This window comes from Xenopus laevis, chromosome 8S, assembly GCF_017654675.1.
Source record: "Xenopus laevis strain J_2021 chromosome 8S, Xenopus_laevis_v10.1, whole genome shotgun sequence".
Lineage (NCBI taxonomy): Eukaryota > Metazoa > Chordata > Amphibia > Anura > Pipidae > Xenopus > Xenopus laevis.
The window spans coordinates 30,704,703-30,724,309 of NC_054386.1; the positions used below are offsets into that span (position 1 = coordinate 30,704,703).

Below are 19,607 nucleotides of genomic sequence, written 5' to 3' on the forward strand. Positions count from 1 at the left end.
AGTGTCGGACTACACCCGGCCCTCATGGTCCCCCTCTGGCCCAGCCATGCTCCCCCTTAAAAAACACTTACACTGCTGTGCCTGTGCACCAGGGTTCGCCGACGCACCAGCGTTCGCGTGGGTGTACCTCAACCAGCGTTCACTGAGGCCCGCAGAGGGAAGCTGGGAAGGGGTCCCCTGGTGACTGTCTGAAGGGGCCTTCATGTTGCAGTCCCTGTGGGCTCCCATTACTCATGGTGGATCAATAAAAGCACAATTTTTGCAGCAATGTACTGCGTTTGACCAAGTTCTTATCCACGGTTATTTTTATGAAAGCTATAGTTATAATTAGGAGCAAGCTTATAGTAAAACAAAAGCTATAGATGGAGAAAGGAGCAAGCTTATAGTAAAACAAAAACTATAGTTGTAATAAGGAGCAAGCTTATAGTAAAACAAAAGCTATAGTTGTAGAAAGGAGCAGGCTTATAGTAAAACAAAAGTTACAGTATTGTTGTAGTAAGGAGCAAGCTTATAGTAAAACAAAAGCTATAGCTGTAGTAAGGAACAAACCTATAGAAGAACAGCAGTTATATTTGATGCAGTAAGGAGCAAGTTTTTAGTAAAACAAAAGCAATAGTTGTAGTAAGGAGCAAGCTTATAGTAAAACAAAAGCAATAGTTGAAGCAGTAAGGAGCAGGCTTATAGTAAAACAAAAGGTTTATTTTTAGTAAGAAGCAAGTGTATAGTATAACTAAAGCTATAGTTGTTGTAAGGAGCAGGCTTATAGTAGAACAGCAGCTATAGTTATAGTAAGGAGCAAGCTTATAATATAACAAAAGCTCAAGCAATCCCCTGCAGTACAGTGGGAACAAGTCCCTAGTATAACAGTAGTTACACCTGTAGTATTAGAGCAAGGAATAAGCCTCATTGTGGGCAGCATTTACACAGAAGCTGGACCGCTCTTCTTTCCTATTGACCTCCACATGTGTCACCCACTGGCAGCACTGCCAAGTCACAGGGATGAATATTTCATAAAACCCTGACACCTCGCCAGCCCTGCCATTCACTGCTTTATTGCCTTTGCACAATGCATAATGGAGGGGTGGTAACGTGATTGTGCCTTCTCTCATGTACACACCGCTATTAAATTACAGTGCCGGCTGAATCCAATTACATCAACATTCTGTCACCATTCCCAGCCTTCCCTGGCTGGCAGGGCATGCTGGGAGTTGTAGTTTCATGAGAGCTGAGTTTCAAGCTGGAGCATGGTTAAATCTGTGGGCCCACCCAAGTGCAGTGTGCAAAGTGCAATTTTGGGCGAAATGGATGCAATTGGCTTTCTAGGAATCCTTTAACTCTGGCTGAAGAGGGGTTGTAAAGATATGTTTCCTTTATCTTAAGGTCACCTACGGAGTTATTGACCATAGATTTCCCAGGCTGAATGCATATAGCTTTTTAACCCTCCAAGTGCCTGCAAGGATAGCTCTCATATTATGCAAGGTCCATGTACCATTAAATTCCACCGGCACAGCACCTTCCCCATATACACACACACACACAGAGCGCTAAATACCATGCAGCAATCTGTCATCATCATAAAGAATGACATCATTATTCAGAAAATTCTAATCCCCCCCCAGTGCAAAAAATGACAGGATTTCCACCCAAACAGGATACATTTCAAACAAACTTATTCCCAAGACCCCCCCCCCTCGATTCTGATAGGGGTAACCCTCATAGTTTGTCTTTTTTGGTGTTACCGTTGGGTGAAGCTGAGGAATTTGGTTGAAGCTGCATCTGCGCTGATCCCGTCCATGATCCATGCATGGGGACCCCGAGCTCCAGGGAAGATTAGGTAATAAATAGAAATCTCTCTATGTAGAAATGGCAGCAGGGGATCCAACCCCCTTGGACATCCCAGAAAGGATGGTGTTCCCGACTGATCCCTTTCCCTGTCTACACTCGGCACACAAGTCAGCGAGATCTGCAGCCCATTGGTTTGTTCCAATGCACCTGTTTGATGGGTGGAAGGGAGGGGAAGCTTCTCTGTATCCAAACGTGACTCGGAGTTCTATTCCATATGCCACTAGCTTAATACTTTCATTCTGCTCCACATTCTCCCTTGCCAAGAGCCCGTCTGCTCCAATGCATGGACCTGCCTCACTCTGACCCCCACCCTTGCCTCTCCTTCCCTGTCATGTAACGGCAGCTGCAGCAAAATATCACAACCCTCCGCATAATAACCTCAATGCTTCCTGCCTTACTACTCACCAAACCTGCTTCCTTGTATCTGTATCCCTGCACCAGATACCAGACACTTCATCCAGAAAACCTTAACATAAAATTATTAACATTATTTTAAAGGGAAACTTAACCCTCAAACAGTTTCATGCCTAATGAAAACAAATGTCATTTTAAGCAGCTTCCCGATATCCATCCATTCCTCATTCTCACTGGGTTTATAATTCTGTGTAAATGAAGTTGCTGTTGGGAGCATCGTCTGTTTGGCGATTGCTGTTCTCAGGTTCTGACTCCTGAAACAATATAGCAGAAGTCAAAGGGATGTTTATCAGCTGGATTCTGCTACACCGTTTCGTTCAAAAGTTTGCTATCTGTCTGTTCCTATTCTCTCCATGCTTCTTGCCTTTGTGCCTTTGCAATATAGTATCATCTGCTCTCCTCCAGCCAGGACTGCAAGTCCCACAATGCCTTGAGTCACCTGCAATTAACAGACCTGAGAATAAGAAAACAAGCAAGGCATTGTGGTAGCTGGAATCTTTGCTGGAGCAAAAGCGTGGGCATGTAATTAAGATGCTCAGCTATGCCTCCAATACATGATCAAGGCAACCCCTACTTGTGGGGGGCGGCAATGGACATGCATTCATGGATAGTGAGGAACTACTGATCTGGTGCAGTGTTGGATTGGGCTGTCTGCAGGGTCAGACTGGTGGGTGCAGGGCCCACTGGGGTTACCACCCCAGGGGCCCCCACAATCCCCAAGGAGCCTCCACTGAGCCCCCCACACACCCCCTACAGGGCCTACCGCCACCCGCCATACACCTTCCCCGGAACACACATAAATTAAATCTAAATTAAATCTACCTTTGTGCATCGGGGGAGGGAGATCAGTGGACCAATCAGAATTGATGGCTGCCCATAAGTCTACAACACCATTCATTCACTCTTCCAGGTGTAGAGCCGAATGAACGTCCAGACAATTGATTGATCTTTCGGTCAATGCCCAGATTGTACAAATATCTGAGTTCTTTTATTTTTATTTTTTGCCCCACAGAAAACAAGGGAATCTCCAGGAATATCCGTTGAATGATTAATGAGGTTCCTGGAGATGTTCTTGCTACCCAAATGCCACTGAGCAATATGATTGCCGCGACCGGTGTCATTTGTATTCGTTATCCCGCTTCCCCCCCTTAAGAATATCGCTATAGCTGAAGTATCCCCAGTGACATTTGTACCGCTAATGTGCAATGATGAGCTACTCTTTCCTTCAGTGTCAGTCACGTGCGCCTTGTCCCCCACTCCTCCATATAATACTCTATTTATCTTCTTCCTAGTAAGATGTGACACAGAGCAGCAAACTGCCACTAATGCTACCAACTCCCAGTCACCCTGCTATAGTTCCAGGTGTACCCAGGGCACAAATAAACACTCACCCTAAATCTCCCCCTAACTGGCTTTCAGGCTGGGTCCCCTTAGCTCATAACAAGATTACAGATATATAGAAACATTTATATGTCAGCCATTAAGCCACATTTCTGAGACATCAAGTAATTTTTGACCCCAAATCTCACCCAAATTGACCTTATCCCTTGGCTTTCAGGGGTATCTAGAAGACAAAATAAGCATTGTCCCCAAATTTCAGTGTAATTAAGTTCAAGCTGAGCCCCTCTTCCCCGAGTCATAAAAAAGAGGAACATGAGGTTAAGTAATGAATATTTCATTGACCAACAGCAGTGGCACAAGGCGTAACCTGCTCTATTGCCCAATACCTTTTCCTCTCTGAGCCCAAATCACACTAACTTTATGAAAGATCTGCAAGTGTGTGGAAATATACTATACAGTGTATAAGTAAGCGTAGTTAATGATTGTGGGAGCAGCAACTTGAAGCTTATAGTGTGTCATAATACTGATTAAATAAGGGGGTTATTGTAGTTTGGACTGAGAGCTGCAGGAAGGGACAGTGAAGGTCCCGGTGACTTGACCCTTTGTAGCAGCTGCAGCAGTGACATCATTACCTGAGTCTATAATTCCAGCGTCTCATAAAGAGCTGGCTGCTTAGCGAATGACCTCATTTTACGTGCTGTACATTCTGATGTTTCTCTAACCCATTACAGTGATTAAATGATATATATGGTGAAAAAGTGCTGCAACCCTTTGTGGGACATCAGAGTGACCTAAATGTGGGTGGCCCTTGTGTTGTACTACAGGTTCAGCAACAATGACACCATCCCAGAGACTATTATTCCACTGCTACTATAGGCACCATCGCTCCCTACTATAACTGCTACCCCACAGCCACACTCCCTTCCCAGAGGCTATTATCCCACTGTTACTATAGGCACCATCGCTCCCTACTATAACTGCTTCCCCACAGCCCCTTCCCAGAGGCTATTATCCCACTGCTACTATAGGCACCATCTCTCCCTACTATACCTGCTATCCCACAGCCACAGTCCCTTCCCAGAGACTATTATCTCACTGTTACTATAGGCACCATCTCTCCCTACTATACCTGCTATCAACAGTCACACTCCCTTCCCAGAGATTATTATCTCACTCTTACTATAGGGCTAGGCACAATTTCTCCCTACTATACCTGCTATCCCACAGACGATTATCCTACTATTACTATAGGCACCATCTCTCCCTACTATACCTGCTATCCCACAGTCACACTCCCTTCCCAGAGACTATTATACTACTATTACTATAGGCACCATCTCTCTCTACTATACCTGCTATCCCACAGTCACACTCCCTTCCCAGAGACTATTAACCTACTATAGGCACCATCTCTCCCTACTATACCTGCTATCCCACAGTCACACTCCCTTCCCAGAGACTATTATCCTACTATTACTATAGGCACCATCTCTCCCTACTATACCTGCTATCCCACAGTCACACTCCTTTCCCAGAGACTATTATCCCACTGTTACTATAGGCACCATCTCTCCCTACTATACCTGCTATCTCACAGTCACACTCCCTTCCCAGAGACTATTATCCTACTATTACTATAGGCTCCATCTCTCCCTACTTTACCTGCTATCCCACAGTCACACTCCCTTCCCAGAGACTATTATCCCACTGTAACTATAGGCACCATCCCTCCCTATTATACCTGCTATCCCACAGACGATTATCCTACTATTACTATAGGCACCATCTCTCCCTACTATACCTGCTATCCCACAGTCACACTCCCTTCCCAGAGACTATTATGCTACTATTACTATAGGCACCATCTCTCTCTACTATACCTGCTATCCCACAGTCACACTCCCTTCCCAGAGACTATTAACCTACTATAGGCACCATCTCTCCCTACTATACCTGCTATCCCACAGTCACACTCCCTTCCCAGAGACTATTATCCTACTATTACTATAGGCACCATCTCTCCCTACTATACCTGCTATCCCACAGTCACACTCCTTTCCCAGAGACTATTATCCCACTGTTACTATAGGCACCATCTCTCCCTACTATACCTGCTATCTCACAGTCACACTCCCTTCCCAGAGACTATTATCCTACTATTACTATAGGCTCCATCTCTCCCTACTTTACCTGCTATCCCACAGTCACACTCCCTTCCCAGAGACTATTATCCCACTGTAACTATAGGCACCATCTCTCCCTACTATACCTGCTATCCCACAGCCACACTCCCTTCCCAGAGACTATTATCCCACTGCTACTATAGGCACCGTCTCTCCCTTCTATACCTACTGTCCCAGAGCCAGTCTCACAGGTTTCTATAGGTTATATTAACTGATACTTAACTCTGTTAACAAGTGCCAATAAATCAGCTGACTGATGACTAAATATCTGTCACTGCGAAAGTAAAATTACCAAAGATAAAGAAGACAAAACAGGTGCCACTTTGCATGGTTTTATTATTTAGGACAATTGCAACTGTGAGATCATTCATCGGGACATGAATGAGAGTGCAATTGTTAGAGGAAATAGAAGTCTCATGGGCAGTTACTGTGACTGTGCATCCAAGGTTCTATGATAGTCACTTACGCTGCATTGGGTAAATGTAATGGGACTGAAGTTTTAAATTAGGGATATTTAGCCGTTAACAATCCAATTTCTGCATAGTTTGGTCCAAAGAGCTTGTGATAAAAAAACCTTTGTCCAATACAAATTGGAAAAATGAGACAACCCTATATATTGTGGTTAGTATTGTATCTTGTATTATGTTTGGGTAAGCCAACACACAGGAGAAACTTATACTGCAGGATACAAACCCTCGGGGATTAACAAGATCTCAGAATTAATAACCCAGTGAAGAATATGAAGGGATTTCCCATGGCAGATCATATTTCCTGAACACTTTGAGCAGTCTCACAAATGTGCTGAATAACATTGGACACTAAATTAGAGAAAAACAAACCCCTCAACAAGAATTAGTTCTAAATAACAAAAGTCGATTGAGAGATCTTCATGTGTGTGTGTGTGTGTGGGGGGGGGGGGACAAATATCACTGTGAAGCCCTAAGAAAACCCTTTCTTATAGGAGAAGCATATTTATAAAAAATCAGCTGTTTATGTTGACAATTTCCCTAATTTATTTGCCGGCGGCGAATTTTATTTGCCGACGGCCTGCCGAATAAATTCGCCCATCACTAGTGGCACTGTATCTGTCTTGCCCTGACTTCTGCAGTATTATACATGGAACTGGCACTGCATTTAAACTGCTGTGGATTCTGGGGTATTAAACATAGGATTGGCCCTGTATTTATACTGCTGTGGGTTGTGGGGTGTTATAAATTGAATTGTCACTGTATTTATCCTGCCATGTGTTCTGGGGTATTAGACATGGAATTGGCACTGTATTTATCCTGCATGTGTTCTGTGGTATTCTACATGGAATTGGCATTGTATTTATTCACTGTGTGTTCTGGGGTATTATACATGGAATTGGCACTGTCTTTATCCACTATGTATTCTGGGGTATTATATATGGAATTAGCACTGTATTTATCCTAATGTGTTCTGGGGTATTATAAATGCAATTGGCACTGTATTTATCCTGCCGTGTGCTCTGGGCTAGCATACAGGGAGCTGACACTGTATGTATCCACTTTGTGTTCTGGGGTATTATACATGGAATTGACACTGATTTTATCCTGTGTGTGTTCTGGGGTATTATACATGGAATTGGCACTGATTTTATCCTGTGTGTTCTGGGGTATTATACACGTATCACTTCTTTGCGAAATGTTCCATTGACAAAATATTTCCTGTGTTGTTAAAATAACAAAAAAATGCCATGCTTTTCCAAATTTAGCAGATTCTAATCAGCATGGAGGAACGTCACACTGCAAATAATTCCGTTCAATTCAATTTGCCCGATCGGCTAGACAATGCCATTGCGCGTTGTGGCTTATAATTACAATGACTGGCTTTGAAGTACCAAGGTATGGGGCGTCGGAGCGTGCGATCGGAGGAGATTGTCCATAAATATTTTATAGAGAAGTCATGCCAGGGGGAATGAAAGGCGACCTGCCCTTCTGTTGTTCAAATATGTACATTTATGAGGGATATTGTTCCTCTTCAAAGGCAGGAGAAAAACATGAAAAATATAAGCGGCAAGAACATGAGGCCTGACGCATGGGTCCCTTTGTTTGCTGCTGCCGGAGAAAAGTAATCACATAGGGTAGAATTGATCCTTAGGGACAGGCGTGAGACCTTCCTTTAATATTCACTCTTCTCTTCTAGGTTAGGCAGTCATTATTAGGCACAGACTTAAAGGGAAAATACACTGTATTGTGTAATGTGTCCGTACATCCCTTTCTAATTAGTGGAATTAACTGCTTAACCCACGTACTTTTTGCATCCACCACGCAAAGTTGAGGAACCCATTTTGGATTTGGCTTGAGATACATGGTATCTACATATATTTGGCCATAAAGTATATAAATAGTGCTTGTGGTATCAAGACTCATGTAAACATGGTTATTATAGTTAAAACTGTACGCGTCATATGATATGAGCATATTAAAATCCCATCCAGTCTGTATATGGAATATCCTTATCATTTACAGTAGGGGGTACATTATCTCTAAGGTGAATTCACAGCATTCACACCATCCGCCTTTCACTTAGCAGCTCTGTGCCCAACTCCTGCCCTAACCTTATCTCTGGTCACTTGCCCCTCTCGCATCATCCCCATCTGCTCTGTCTGTCCCCAACACGTAAGTCTATCCTTATCATTTACAGTAGGGGATACATTATCCCTTATAATACATGAGTGATACTCAGAGTTCCCTGTATAACTCAGCCTGCAGCCTTGTGCTTTTATATGGTCACAGAACCCCTCAGGGACTTCTAATATCCTTATCATTTACAGTAGGGGGTACATTATCCCTTATAATACATGAATGATGCTCAGAGTTCCCTGTATAACTCAGCCTGCAGCCTCGTGCCTTTATATGGTCACAGAACCCCTCAGTGACTTCTAATATCCTTATCATTTACAGTAGGGGGTACATTATCCCTTATAATACATGAATGATGCTCAGAGTTCCCTGTATAATTCAGCCTGCAGCCTTGTGCCTTTATATGATCACAGAACCCGTCAGTGACTTCTAAAATCCTTTTCATTTACAGTAGGGGGTACATTATTCCTTATAAAACATGAGTGATACTCAGAGTTCCCTGTATAACTCAGCCTGCAGCCTTGTGCCTATAGATCTGCAGCTGAACTGACAAGGATCTTCAGTAAATAGTAAATACATCAGCAATTGCTTCTGGACTCTCTGCTTTATAATTTATCCTTACAGTAAAAAAGCAAGACAAGGCCATTCCTCATTTCGGCAAGAATATTACCAATAAAATATTTCTCCGGCACAATCTGGGGTTTGGGTGATGAATCAGGCATTGCACTTTGGGAAAGACACAAGTGAATTGCCTCAATGTGTGATACTATATTATTCCAAGGAAGAGACACTTTAAAATAATTCTCCTGAATACTAAATGGGACGCGTCTGATCTTAGAATAAATTGCATTAAAGATGAATGTCCAACCGTGCTATACTGAAATGTTACTCACCTTTTATATATAATTCAGGACTCTCTTCTGCAGCTATAATCATATCTCTACTTTGAACATGGACCTGAAAAAAGGTGGAGCACTTCCCAAATTTGATCTTAACTGGCCTCCAGCTGGGCCCCCTTAGCTCATAACAAGGTTACAGATATATAGAAACATTGGGGTAACAGTCACCCTGCTATAGTTCCAGGGATACCCAGGGCACAAATAAGCACATATTTACCTGAGAGGAAGCACCGAGGCCCTGAGAGATCCGGAATGTGGCAGCATTAAAAGAAATACAGAAATAGGTAAATACAGGAAAGATTTTGTTTAATACAATTCTATAAAACAGGGTGAAACGGTCCCACCTGACCAGTGGGGAATATCCCAATAGGCCCAAGCAACTATAAGTCTATATCCTCAACCTCTTGGGCCTACCCTGTCCGTCATATTGCAAATAGTAGATGTCTGGATCCTACATAGAAACCAGGAGGTACAGGGGGTGCTGCAGTCAGATGCCCCCAAGGTGGAAAATCATGATTTGCAAATCATGGAAGGGGTGGGGCTTGCACAACAGAGTTTGGGGTTTATTTGATTGGGGTGGAGCTTTGGCATAATTGGATAGATAGGGGGCTTGGCCATTTATGTGAGGGGCACTATTTTGTTTCATTGTGGTCTCACTTTACTTGTTGGCAGGGCTCACCAACCACATTGATGCCAACCTAGATCTAAATTGATTTCTGGGATATCTTGGCCACACCTGATTCTCTGCATTTCAATGAAGTGGCCCAGTTGGGCTTTATATTGGGGTCCCCAGGGGGGAGAGCCCTTTATGGAACCCCATGGTTACTGATGGAATTCCTGATAGCAGCACAAATAAACCCCAAGATTTTGTACCCCCAAAGCTGGCCAAATCCTTTGTATCCTAGTCCTGGTTGGACATTTATGTTGAACAAAAAAGTAGGGGCTTATAAAGAGGGTGGAGTTAGGGCTGATTGGACAAAAACTTAGGCATGGAAGGAACACAGGGCATGAAGGGAACACTAAATGGGACATGGGGCAAAAGATAACTCTGGATAGGAATGAAATGAGAGGTGGAATTTAATGCCTGTGTCTTTCTTCATAAACCAACTTAATGGGAGGTTTATGGCCTCAAAGCCATCAGCAGAATGCAGAGTTGGAAGGGATTCAAGCAATGCGATTAACCTGTTTTCTGGAAGGGAAAGTGCACATAAAGCCAGCTGGCAGCAGATATACCATTAATGGGTAACTGCATTAAAAGTCAATTAGTAAAAATTACCTGGGACGTAACTGGTTTACTAACAATAACAGTGAGGCAGAATTCTACCCACATTCACCCTGATACATATATTCCAAGGATGCAGGGAGTTCTCAGCTATACTCATGAAACAGAATCACCTGTACCCTTCAGTTGTACAGCGTTGTAGAATATGTTTGCAGGAGGTGCCATATTGATCCCCAACTCCTTGGATGTTGCTCCCAGTGGTCTCAAAGCAGGTGCATATTTTTGAATTCCAGGCTTGGAGGCAAGTTTTGGTTGTATAAAAAACAGATGTATTGCCAAGCAGAGCCTTAATGTAGGTTGACTAGGCTTTTATTTTGGACGCGCAATGCCATACAAGTATATGGGCGTCATTTCTGCGGCGAAACAAGGCAAAAAATTTGCCCATCCCTAAGGTTGACAATCCACATGGGGGCTACCAAATGGCCAATAACAGCACTTATTTCGCACCACAAGAACATTTTTCATGCTAGTGTTGCTCTCAAACTCCTTTTACTTCTGAATGTTGCTCATGGGTACAAAGAGTTGGGGATCCCTGCCTTAGACAGTACAGTATGAGGGTATAGCTTATTGTGTATAGCTTATTGTGTGCCCAGAACATTCCTTCTCTGTATATTTGTACAGTGCCGTAACTAGCGGGGGGCGGGCCCTGGTGCGTGATGCGCAGCTGGGCCCCGCCCCCCTCAGTACACGCCGGATTTCAGTGGCGAGCGGGCTGCCGGGGGGCCCTGAAGGGGTGCACACCCCCTGCTCCCCCCGTAGTTCCGCCACTGTATTTGTATTTATACATATGGGAGGAGAGAAATTTTGTTTATCAGATTAATACAAATTACAGTTTAAAACAAGCATAAAATAACAGATTTAACCTACTAAATGCACAGACATCATGAAGAGCAATTACAAATATTAAATAAACCCAAAGACATTTGCTACTTTATCTCATATCATAGAAAACAAAAATAAACTTCTCTATACAGTAACCGTTAACAGTTACTGTATGGTTACTGGTACTGTGCTTTGTGCTTTCCCAGTGATTTCTCACATCACATGAAATTTAAATGCTGATTAATTACCCAACATTAGAAGTGCCTGCACCTCTGACTTTAAGGGATTTGCCCTGAACATCTTCCCCTTCCCCACTGAAACTCCACTTGGATCCCTCTAATTTCCTGAAAACCTCCATCTTCTTCCAGCATAAGAAGTTAATCTTTTTTCAATTCTCCCCTTTCTCATCCTGCCCTGATCTTTATTTATTGCCCCTTCCTGGGGTTGAGGATTGTTGGCGTAACTTTCCTTTACTTTCCCTTTAACTTCTTGTTGCACCTGATCTTCCTTCTTTTTCTCCCTTTCCTCACCCTTTTCTTTTGCATTTTGCCTTTCCTGTTCCTCCTTTTCCATCCTTCTCATCTCCTCCTCCTCTGCCACTTCCCCCCAACTCTTACCCTGGGGCAGCACATATCTGTTGGACAACTTAATGCTGTTGTCAAAAAGGACCTTCCCAGCCTTTCCTACCACCTTCCACCCTTCTTCCCACTTCCCTTGACTTTGGGATGCATTCTCTTGGGGGGGACTTTCTGCTCCCTTTCTGACCTGCCTCCTCTTCCTCACTATCTCCTTCCCTCACTTCTTCTGATTCTGCATCATTACCTGATTCCATTGGCTCCTCCTCCCTTCCCTGCTCCCTTACAGGCTCCTCTATTGGCTGAAAGAGTTCCTCCTCTACCCGTGGGCAAGCCTTGGTGATTTTATGCCAGGCATCTGGGCATTCACGGTGTGTGTGGCCCAAGGTACCGCACAAGTTACATTGGATCTTGCTGCACTTTTTGCTGATGCAGCCCTGGGTCCCACACAGCGCACACACCTTGTTCTCACCGTCACTGGCCAGATGAAGCACTGGCGAGGTTGCCCAGGGTAGAAACAGGAGGCTCTCTCCTTGCCTATGAAAAGAGAGTTGGGGAGATGTTTAGGGACATTATTCTGCACCTCCAACCTGACTTGTGCCCTGTACCCAGAACTGCTCCTCCTCAGCCAGACCGTAATATCCTCCGGGGGATAGATTAATTCTTAAAGAGGATAGTCACCACCGTTGTCTCTGGCCTGGTTATGGGAACGGCTCTAAACCCCTCCCATTCCTGCACCCCCTTCTTCTCCTCATACAGCCCCAGAATTACTCCAGCCACTGAGAGAGCTTGAAACTGACATCGTATTCAACATCACAGGCAGTTACAAAGGCATAAATATCATCTGGGGTGAAGCCCATGGACTGTTTGATTAAATTGCGGCAACTAAATCTTGTCCCAGGAAACTTCTCCTTTTCCCCATCCCACCTGATTCTCACAACATTCCACCTTTTGAAAACTTGCCCTTCTAAAGTGCCACTTTGCTGCCCCTGATTGGTAAAGGGCTTTATCCTCCCCCAGACACTGTGAGCAGCCTGCTGTCCCTCAATATTGGACTGCGTTACTGGATTCCCCCCCCACAGCTCACCCACCAGCCTGCACTCACTCTGTGCCTCGTTCCCCCCAATCTCATCCTTACCACCGGCACCCCCCACTCTTGCCCCTCCCCCACTGCCACTCACCACACAGCTTACACTCATACTCTCAGCAGTATCAGTACTGACAACATGGGGTTCAAACCCAGAGTCTGTTCTACTCTTAGGGTGCTCAGTGAGCTCAGGGTTAAAGTCCAGGATCATTTGTTTAACAGTCTGAGAAGTCACTTGTGTCCCTCCACTCATTGTCCCAAAGTGGCCTTTATTCTGGTAGAAGTCTTCCCAGGGCTTGATAATGTCCATAGTCCCAGCAATGTCCTGTTCCAGATCCTCCAGCTCTTTTTTTAACTGGACCATTGTCCTTATGCTCTGGGCTCTGGATTCCCCCTTAGCAAGGCCAGTGCTTTCTATCTGTCTCATTAATTTGCCATTCAGTTCCACTTTCCTCTTCTGCAGACTTTCCATAGCTTTAATGGCTTTAATGATTGTATCAGAGACCAACACACTCTCCCCTTGTGCTGCTTTAGGGGGGGGGGCTGAATCTATAGTCAGTTTAGCAAAGTCTCTAGCACTCTGGAACCCCAAAGAAATAGAATGTTTTACCTTGTCTGCAGGAACAGCACCTTCATTCCCCCTCAGGGTTTCCTCAGCAATAGATTCTGCCAGTAGTTTGCAGTCCTCCTCCAGCTCTGCTGGCCCTCCAGCCTTTCCAGCAGCCATGTTGGTTCTGTAGCACAATCCCTCTGCGGCACTTTCCTGCTCATGGGCTCCCTCTACTGGTCTGCTGCTGGAACCACTGCTGGCTGTACTCCATGGCAGCTCCCATCCAAGGCCTCCCCAATGCTCAGACTTGCTGCCTCCATGGCTGAAACACTGGCCAAGCAGATTGCAGAGCTACTGGTTCCTTCCCCAGTGACCAGACCAGATTCCCCGGCAGTAATGGCAGAAGTGCTCTCAGCTGAGACAGGCAGGGCTGTTACAGAGTCAATGGTTTGTGTTGGCCCTCCTGCTTCCCCTCCAGGTACTGTGCTGTTCTCATGCTTTGCACTTTCCTTCTTTCCTGCTGCAGACAAGGCCTTCACTTTTCCTCTGCAAACTTTTCTTCTCACTCCGCTTCTTTGCTTCCAGAGACTTCACCGAACTCTGGATTTAACTGCATGTTTGGCAGTACCCACTCTGGGTTCCTTAGCTTCAGCCACCATGCACTTGGCAGGAAAAGCAGATTTTTTCCTCATTTAAGAGGCAAACACAACATAATTTGAAAAGAAAAGCTTAGCAAAGACTAACCCTGCAATTCCTGTGGCAAATTGATCTCTTCCAGGCCCTCACGGGCCTGGGAAAACCCACTACTCCTGCAGTAGCACTCTCACTAGCTCCTCACAGTATGAGGGTATAGCTTATTGCGTGCCTTAAACATTCCTTCTCTGTATATTTATATTTATACATATGGGAGTTGCCATATTGTTTCCCTTAGACAGTACAGTATGAGGGTATAGCCAAGGGCGATCCTGCCCAATTTGCCGCCTGAGGCGGCCTTTGTTTTTGCCGCCCCCGTCTCCCCCATGGCACACACCTTCAGCGCCGGACGGGGGTCGGGGGGTCCACTTTGCTAGTGCAGAGAGCGCAATTGCAGAAATTTGTCTCTTAGTTACCAGGAGCGGCATTTTTGCCGCCCCTGGCAACCAGGGGGGAGATGCCGCCTGAGACGAGTGCCTCAACTGGCCTCATTGGCGGAGCGCCCCTGGGTATAGCTAACTGTGTGCCCAGAACATTCCTTCTCTGTATATTTGTATTTATACATATGGGAGGAGGGAATTCTATTGAAAGTAAAAACATTACAGAAAATTATATAAACATTATAGAAAAAGAAAAGCATCACATTATAGACCAAACAAAATCATAAGAATCACAAATGAAATGTACATTTACCCAGAGTACAGCATTTATTCAATGAATGTAAAACCGGACCCTAACCCGCCCTTCACCAACCCGCCTGACTTCCGGCTTCCATTTTAAAGCTCCTGTCGCCCCAATGATGAATTCACAAAAGGGGCGTGGCAGGAGGGGCGCGACTTTAAAAAATTAAGCCTCCTTCAGGGACTCGCACTCCCCCTCCTTACTCAAAACCTCTCCCCCACTCTCTTTTCCCTCTTTCCTGTTTTTATTCCTTTTTCCCAAGACCCTAGCCTTCCACTTCTCTCTCTTTTCTTCCTCCCTCAGCCTCTCGTCCACTTCCTCAGGCAGATCTCCCAAGCTTTTACCTTCTGGCAGAACAAACATATTGCTGTTGCTACCACCATTTTTGGGGGGGTTTCTTTCTTTTTAACTGAGTCCACTCCTCTTCTCTCGTAGGCTGACTGGCCCTCTGCTCACCCTTCTCCTTCCCCTTGGGTAACTTCTCTGCTGCCCTACCCACCACCTTACTGCATGGGGCACTGGATTCCAGCTGCACAACCTCCCTCTCTGATCCCACCACTTCAGATGTTGGGGCACCCTCCTTGACAATCTACATTCCCTGGCCAATTTCCTCCTGTAAATAAGGGCAAGCCCTAACAATGTTGTGCCAGGCATCAGGGCAAGAACGGTGGGCATGTCCTAACTTCAGGCACAAATTGCAGCAGATTTCCTGGCATTCTTTACTGGGATGCCCAGTTTTACCACAGAGGGCGCACTTCACCACTGGGCATTTACTGCAAAGTGCCTGTTTGAGCCACACCTGAAACACACAGAGGATATCACTCATGTATAAGGTATAATGACCCCCCCCCTAAGGATATTAGAAGTCAATGAGTGGTTCTGTGACCATATAAAGGCACAAGGCTTCAGGCTGAGTTATACAGGGAACTCTGAGTATCACTTATGTATTATAAGGGATAATGTACCCCCTACTGTAAATGATAAGGATATTAGAAGTCACTGAGTGGTTCTGTGACCATATAAAGGCACAAGGCTGCAGGCTGAGTTATACAGGGAACTCTGTGTATCACTTATGTATTATAAGGGATAATGTACCTCCTACTGTAAATAATAATGATATTAGAAGTCACTGAGGGGTTCTGTTACCATATAAAGGCACAAGGCTTCAAGCTGAGTTATATAGGGAACTCTGAGTATCACTCATGTATTATAAGGGATAATGTACACCCTACTGTAAATGATAAGGATATTAGGAGTCACTGAGGAGTTATGTGACCATATAAAGGCACAAGGCTGCAGGCTACAGGGAACTCTGAGTATCACTCGTGTGTTGTAAGGGATAATGTACCCCCTACTGTAAATGATAAGGATATTAGAATTATCAATTATAACACCATATAACAATGCAACATGTATATGTATAATTTTCTATCAAAGGGGCCAGGTGAGACCTCAAGTCTGCCAATGCCTCCCTATTTCCGATTTGGCACAACACAGCTCCACATAATCGCTAGCTCCCTCCGGATTCCCCTGTAATCCCTCCCCCCCCCTTCCCTGTAACACAGACATGCTCCCCCTCCCTTTATATGTGGCAGAGACATCCATGTAGGCAGTCCCAGTGCTTTAGAGAGTTTCAGAGATTTCCCAGCCTCAACTCTTGATATTTTTCCTCATTTGCAACACCCTTGAAACCCAATTTCCCCCCCCCGCACCTCCGGCAGCAGAGTGAATGAAATGAATGGGAGATACAATGTTTTACTTCCCATCAATAACATGATACAAAGTTTCCTTTCTTCCCTGCTGGCTACAATTACATTTCCCATCTCTATGAACATGGCTGAACCTTGAAATCCGTATTTTATGCAGACCCTTACCTCATGCTGTCACCATTCCTTTTCCATGTTACTCGCTCAAGCAGAACAAGCAAGAAATAGGTGAAACAGGTAAGGATTAGAGCAGGCCACTTAATGAAAGCATTCAGCCAATTCATTTGGCTCCAGCACCTTCTAAGCTTAATTCAGCGGGAATTCTGGTGGAAAAAGAGCATGTATATGACAAGTATCCCTGGGTTTTGATGTGGTACAATGCAGCATACTCAATGCAGTGCTGGCTTGGGTAAGGCCCCTCTCTCTCTCCCTCTGCCTGCTCTGGTAAGAGCTACAAGCTGGCCCCAGGCCAGGGCTCCTTAAAAAACACAAATGCCGCTCCTCATTCTGCAAAGAGTTAGCAAGGTACAAGGGTTGGACCCCTGCCAGATGGGCTCAAAGGGAAAAAACAAGAACATTGATTTATTTTGGAAGGGGAGAGCTGCCTAGGAGCATACAGAGGGCTGGAGGGTGCAGCCAAGGAGACACCTAGACCTACAGCACTGGCAGAGGATACTATGGACAAGAAGAAAGACAAAATGCTTAAATATCAGAGCACTGGTATAAGGGATTATGGATTAAAGTCATCAGAGGTGGATACCAAATTGGCACACATAATGATTTGGGGTTTAGTTCTCCTTTAATGTAAAGAAAATCCAGTTGGCATCAGGAACAGCATGGATGTGGTCTGTATGGGTCCCCCTTTATGCACTGATTTGGCGTGGTAAAGATCCAAGCCTTTGGCAAGCTCAACAAAGGAGTCAAACGCTGACCAATTGGGCAAATATTGACTCCTTTATTGACCTTGTCAAACAAGTTGGTCTTTCTATAGTATGTATGTCCAGCATCAGCATGCAGCCTCCAACAGCACCAAAAGGCCAGAAAAAAATGAAAATGCACAGGTAATTGGATTTTAAAGGGTTGGGGGCCACCAGGCCTGGACTGGCAATCTGTGGGTTCTGGCAAATGCCAGGGGGCTGCTGTAGTTGCCATAGAAAATCCCTATTTAGAGGGATAATGGCAGTCTGTTTGGGCCTATGTGTACTTGGAATGCCAGAGCCTATTTTGATTCTCCAGAGCTGGAGGCCACCCAGGGCCCCATGTTCATCCATGGGTTGGTGGGTTTGTTCTTCATTAGAGGAAGAGACATGAATAAGTAACGCCTATAAGCAGGCAGCATTAGTTAATAGAATTCAGAAGACAGCATTGCTTCCATGGGGGAACATCTATCCATGGATAATATCTGGTATCTTGAACTAAAGGATGTGGCGGCCCATTGGTGCATATTGAAAAAATTTGGTATTATGAGGATTCTGATTGGATACCAGGACCTCTTTACAATGAGTAGTAGGTGATATTTTTAGGACAAGTAATATGACAAGGCATTATTATATTATTTTGGTGCCTTTTCATTGGACGTTATGCACAGTGGGACCAGGGTGGCACCAAGGTTTCTGCTCTTGTCCTTTCTTCATACCCATTTTTAGGGCCGGGCCAGCCCCAATAGGCGTCCTAGGCAACTTCTCCAGGCTGGTGCTGACTGAGCACAAGCCGGTACTTTTGTGCGCATGCGCAAATTGACACTCACGTGCATGACCATGCGCGCATGTGCAAATTGACGTGCGTGCATGCGCTGAAGCGGGAGTTGGCGTGTGCGCATGCGCTGAAGCGCGAATTGCGTGAGCAAATACAAGGGGAGAGATGCGACCGGACATGGGGTAGGCGACAGAGCAGGTACGTGCCTGGCACCCCCAGCTTTGCGCCCTAGGCACATGCTTACTCTGCCTACCCCTAGTTCCGGCCCTGCCCATTCTTTCTTCTGCACTTTACATAGTAAGTTAGGTTGAAAAAAGACATGTCCATCAAGTTCAACCTTTAAACTCTATTTTAAACTGCCTAACTGCTAGTTGATCCAAAGGAAGGCAAAAAACCCAATTTTAAGCCTCTCCAATTTGCCTCAGAGATGCAATTAGACCAGTCCCTTGATCAACTTGTACTATGAGCTATCTTCCATAACCCGATATTCCCTTCCTTGCTAAAAAGATTGTTGCTTTCCTTTCGATTCTGATATAATTCCCTTCCCTCATTTTATTGAGGGAAGGGGATATTGGCAACAGCCACTCTATTTAGTATTGGGATGCTGAGAGTCCATTTGGCAGGCCACTGTTTGCTCAGTCTCTATACACTCACCGCACACACACACTAATTGTCTTTTTCTATTTCTTCTCTCACTTTTCCTTCTTTCCAGCTGTCCATTCTTACTCTCTAGAGTGCTGCTAGTTGCCCATACTGACCAAGATTGGTCTGTCAATGGGGTTGTCAAAGGTGGATGTGCAGAGAGCCCGTTGCACTGTGATTGGTGCTTGTGTGATTTCCAGATTGTAGACACAGTTGTTTGCCCAACCCTATATCTGGCAGCACTGACTGCATAGCTAATCAATAGCAAGCACTGCTAATCATACATCTCTTTCAGGCTTCAATATCCATGTTGGGAAGTGAGCAACACTTCAATCGTAGGGATACAGAAACTTTAATTGGCACCAACGTTCACAATCTGCCAACTTGCTGGTGGTGTGTGTCAGAAATTCACAAATCGATTACAAATGGGGTACTGGGTTACATCGATATCAATGAAGCATGCTGCACAGCAATAAATGATATTCCCTAAATTAAGCAATACATTTTTCTCCATAGTAAAATACAAGCTGGACACAGGACAAGGCACACCGTGTCACTGAGCCACAGAATTTACAATCACTAGAAT

The 19,607-nt window shown here is 44.8% G+C and overlaps 1 protein-coding gene across 7 annotated transcripts in view; it reads right to left on the minus strand.

Annotated features, from left to right (window-relative positions):
* Positions 1-19,607, minus strand: part of garnl3.S (GTPase activating Rap/RanGAP domain-like 3 S homeolog) — a 107,136-nt gene that overhangs the window by 68,265 nt on the left and 19,264 nt on the right. Inside the window, exons 1-2 of one of the 7 annotated variants that reach the window (XM_041575356.1) lie at positions 16,853-16,965; positions 9,506-9,526 (exon numbers count right to left, since the gene is read on the minus strand). The exons of 1 other annotated variant lie outside the window; for it this stretch is intronic. In XM_041575356.1, coding sequence (XP_041431290.1) covers positions 9,506-9,526; positions 16,853-16,857 — 26 coding nt within the window. In that variant the 5' untranslated portion in view covers positions 16,858-16,965. Of the gene's footprint in view, positions 1-1,739; positions 2,140-9,505; positions 9,527-13,664; positions 13,810-16,852; positions 16,966-19,607 lie in introns of those variants that run through there. 5 more of the 7 variants (XM_018232599.2, XM_018232597.2, XM_041575357.1 and 2 more) reach the window with 5 other exon arrangements.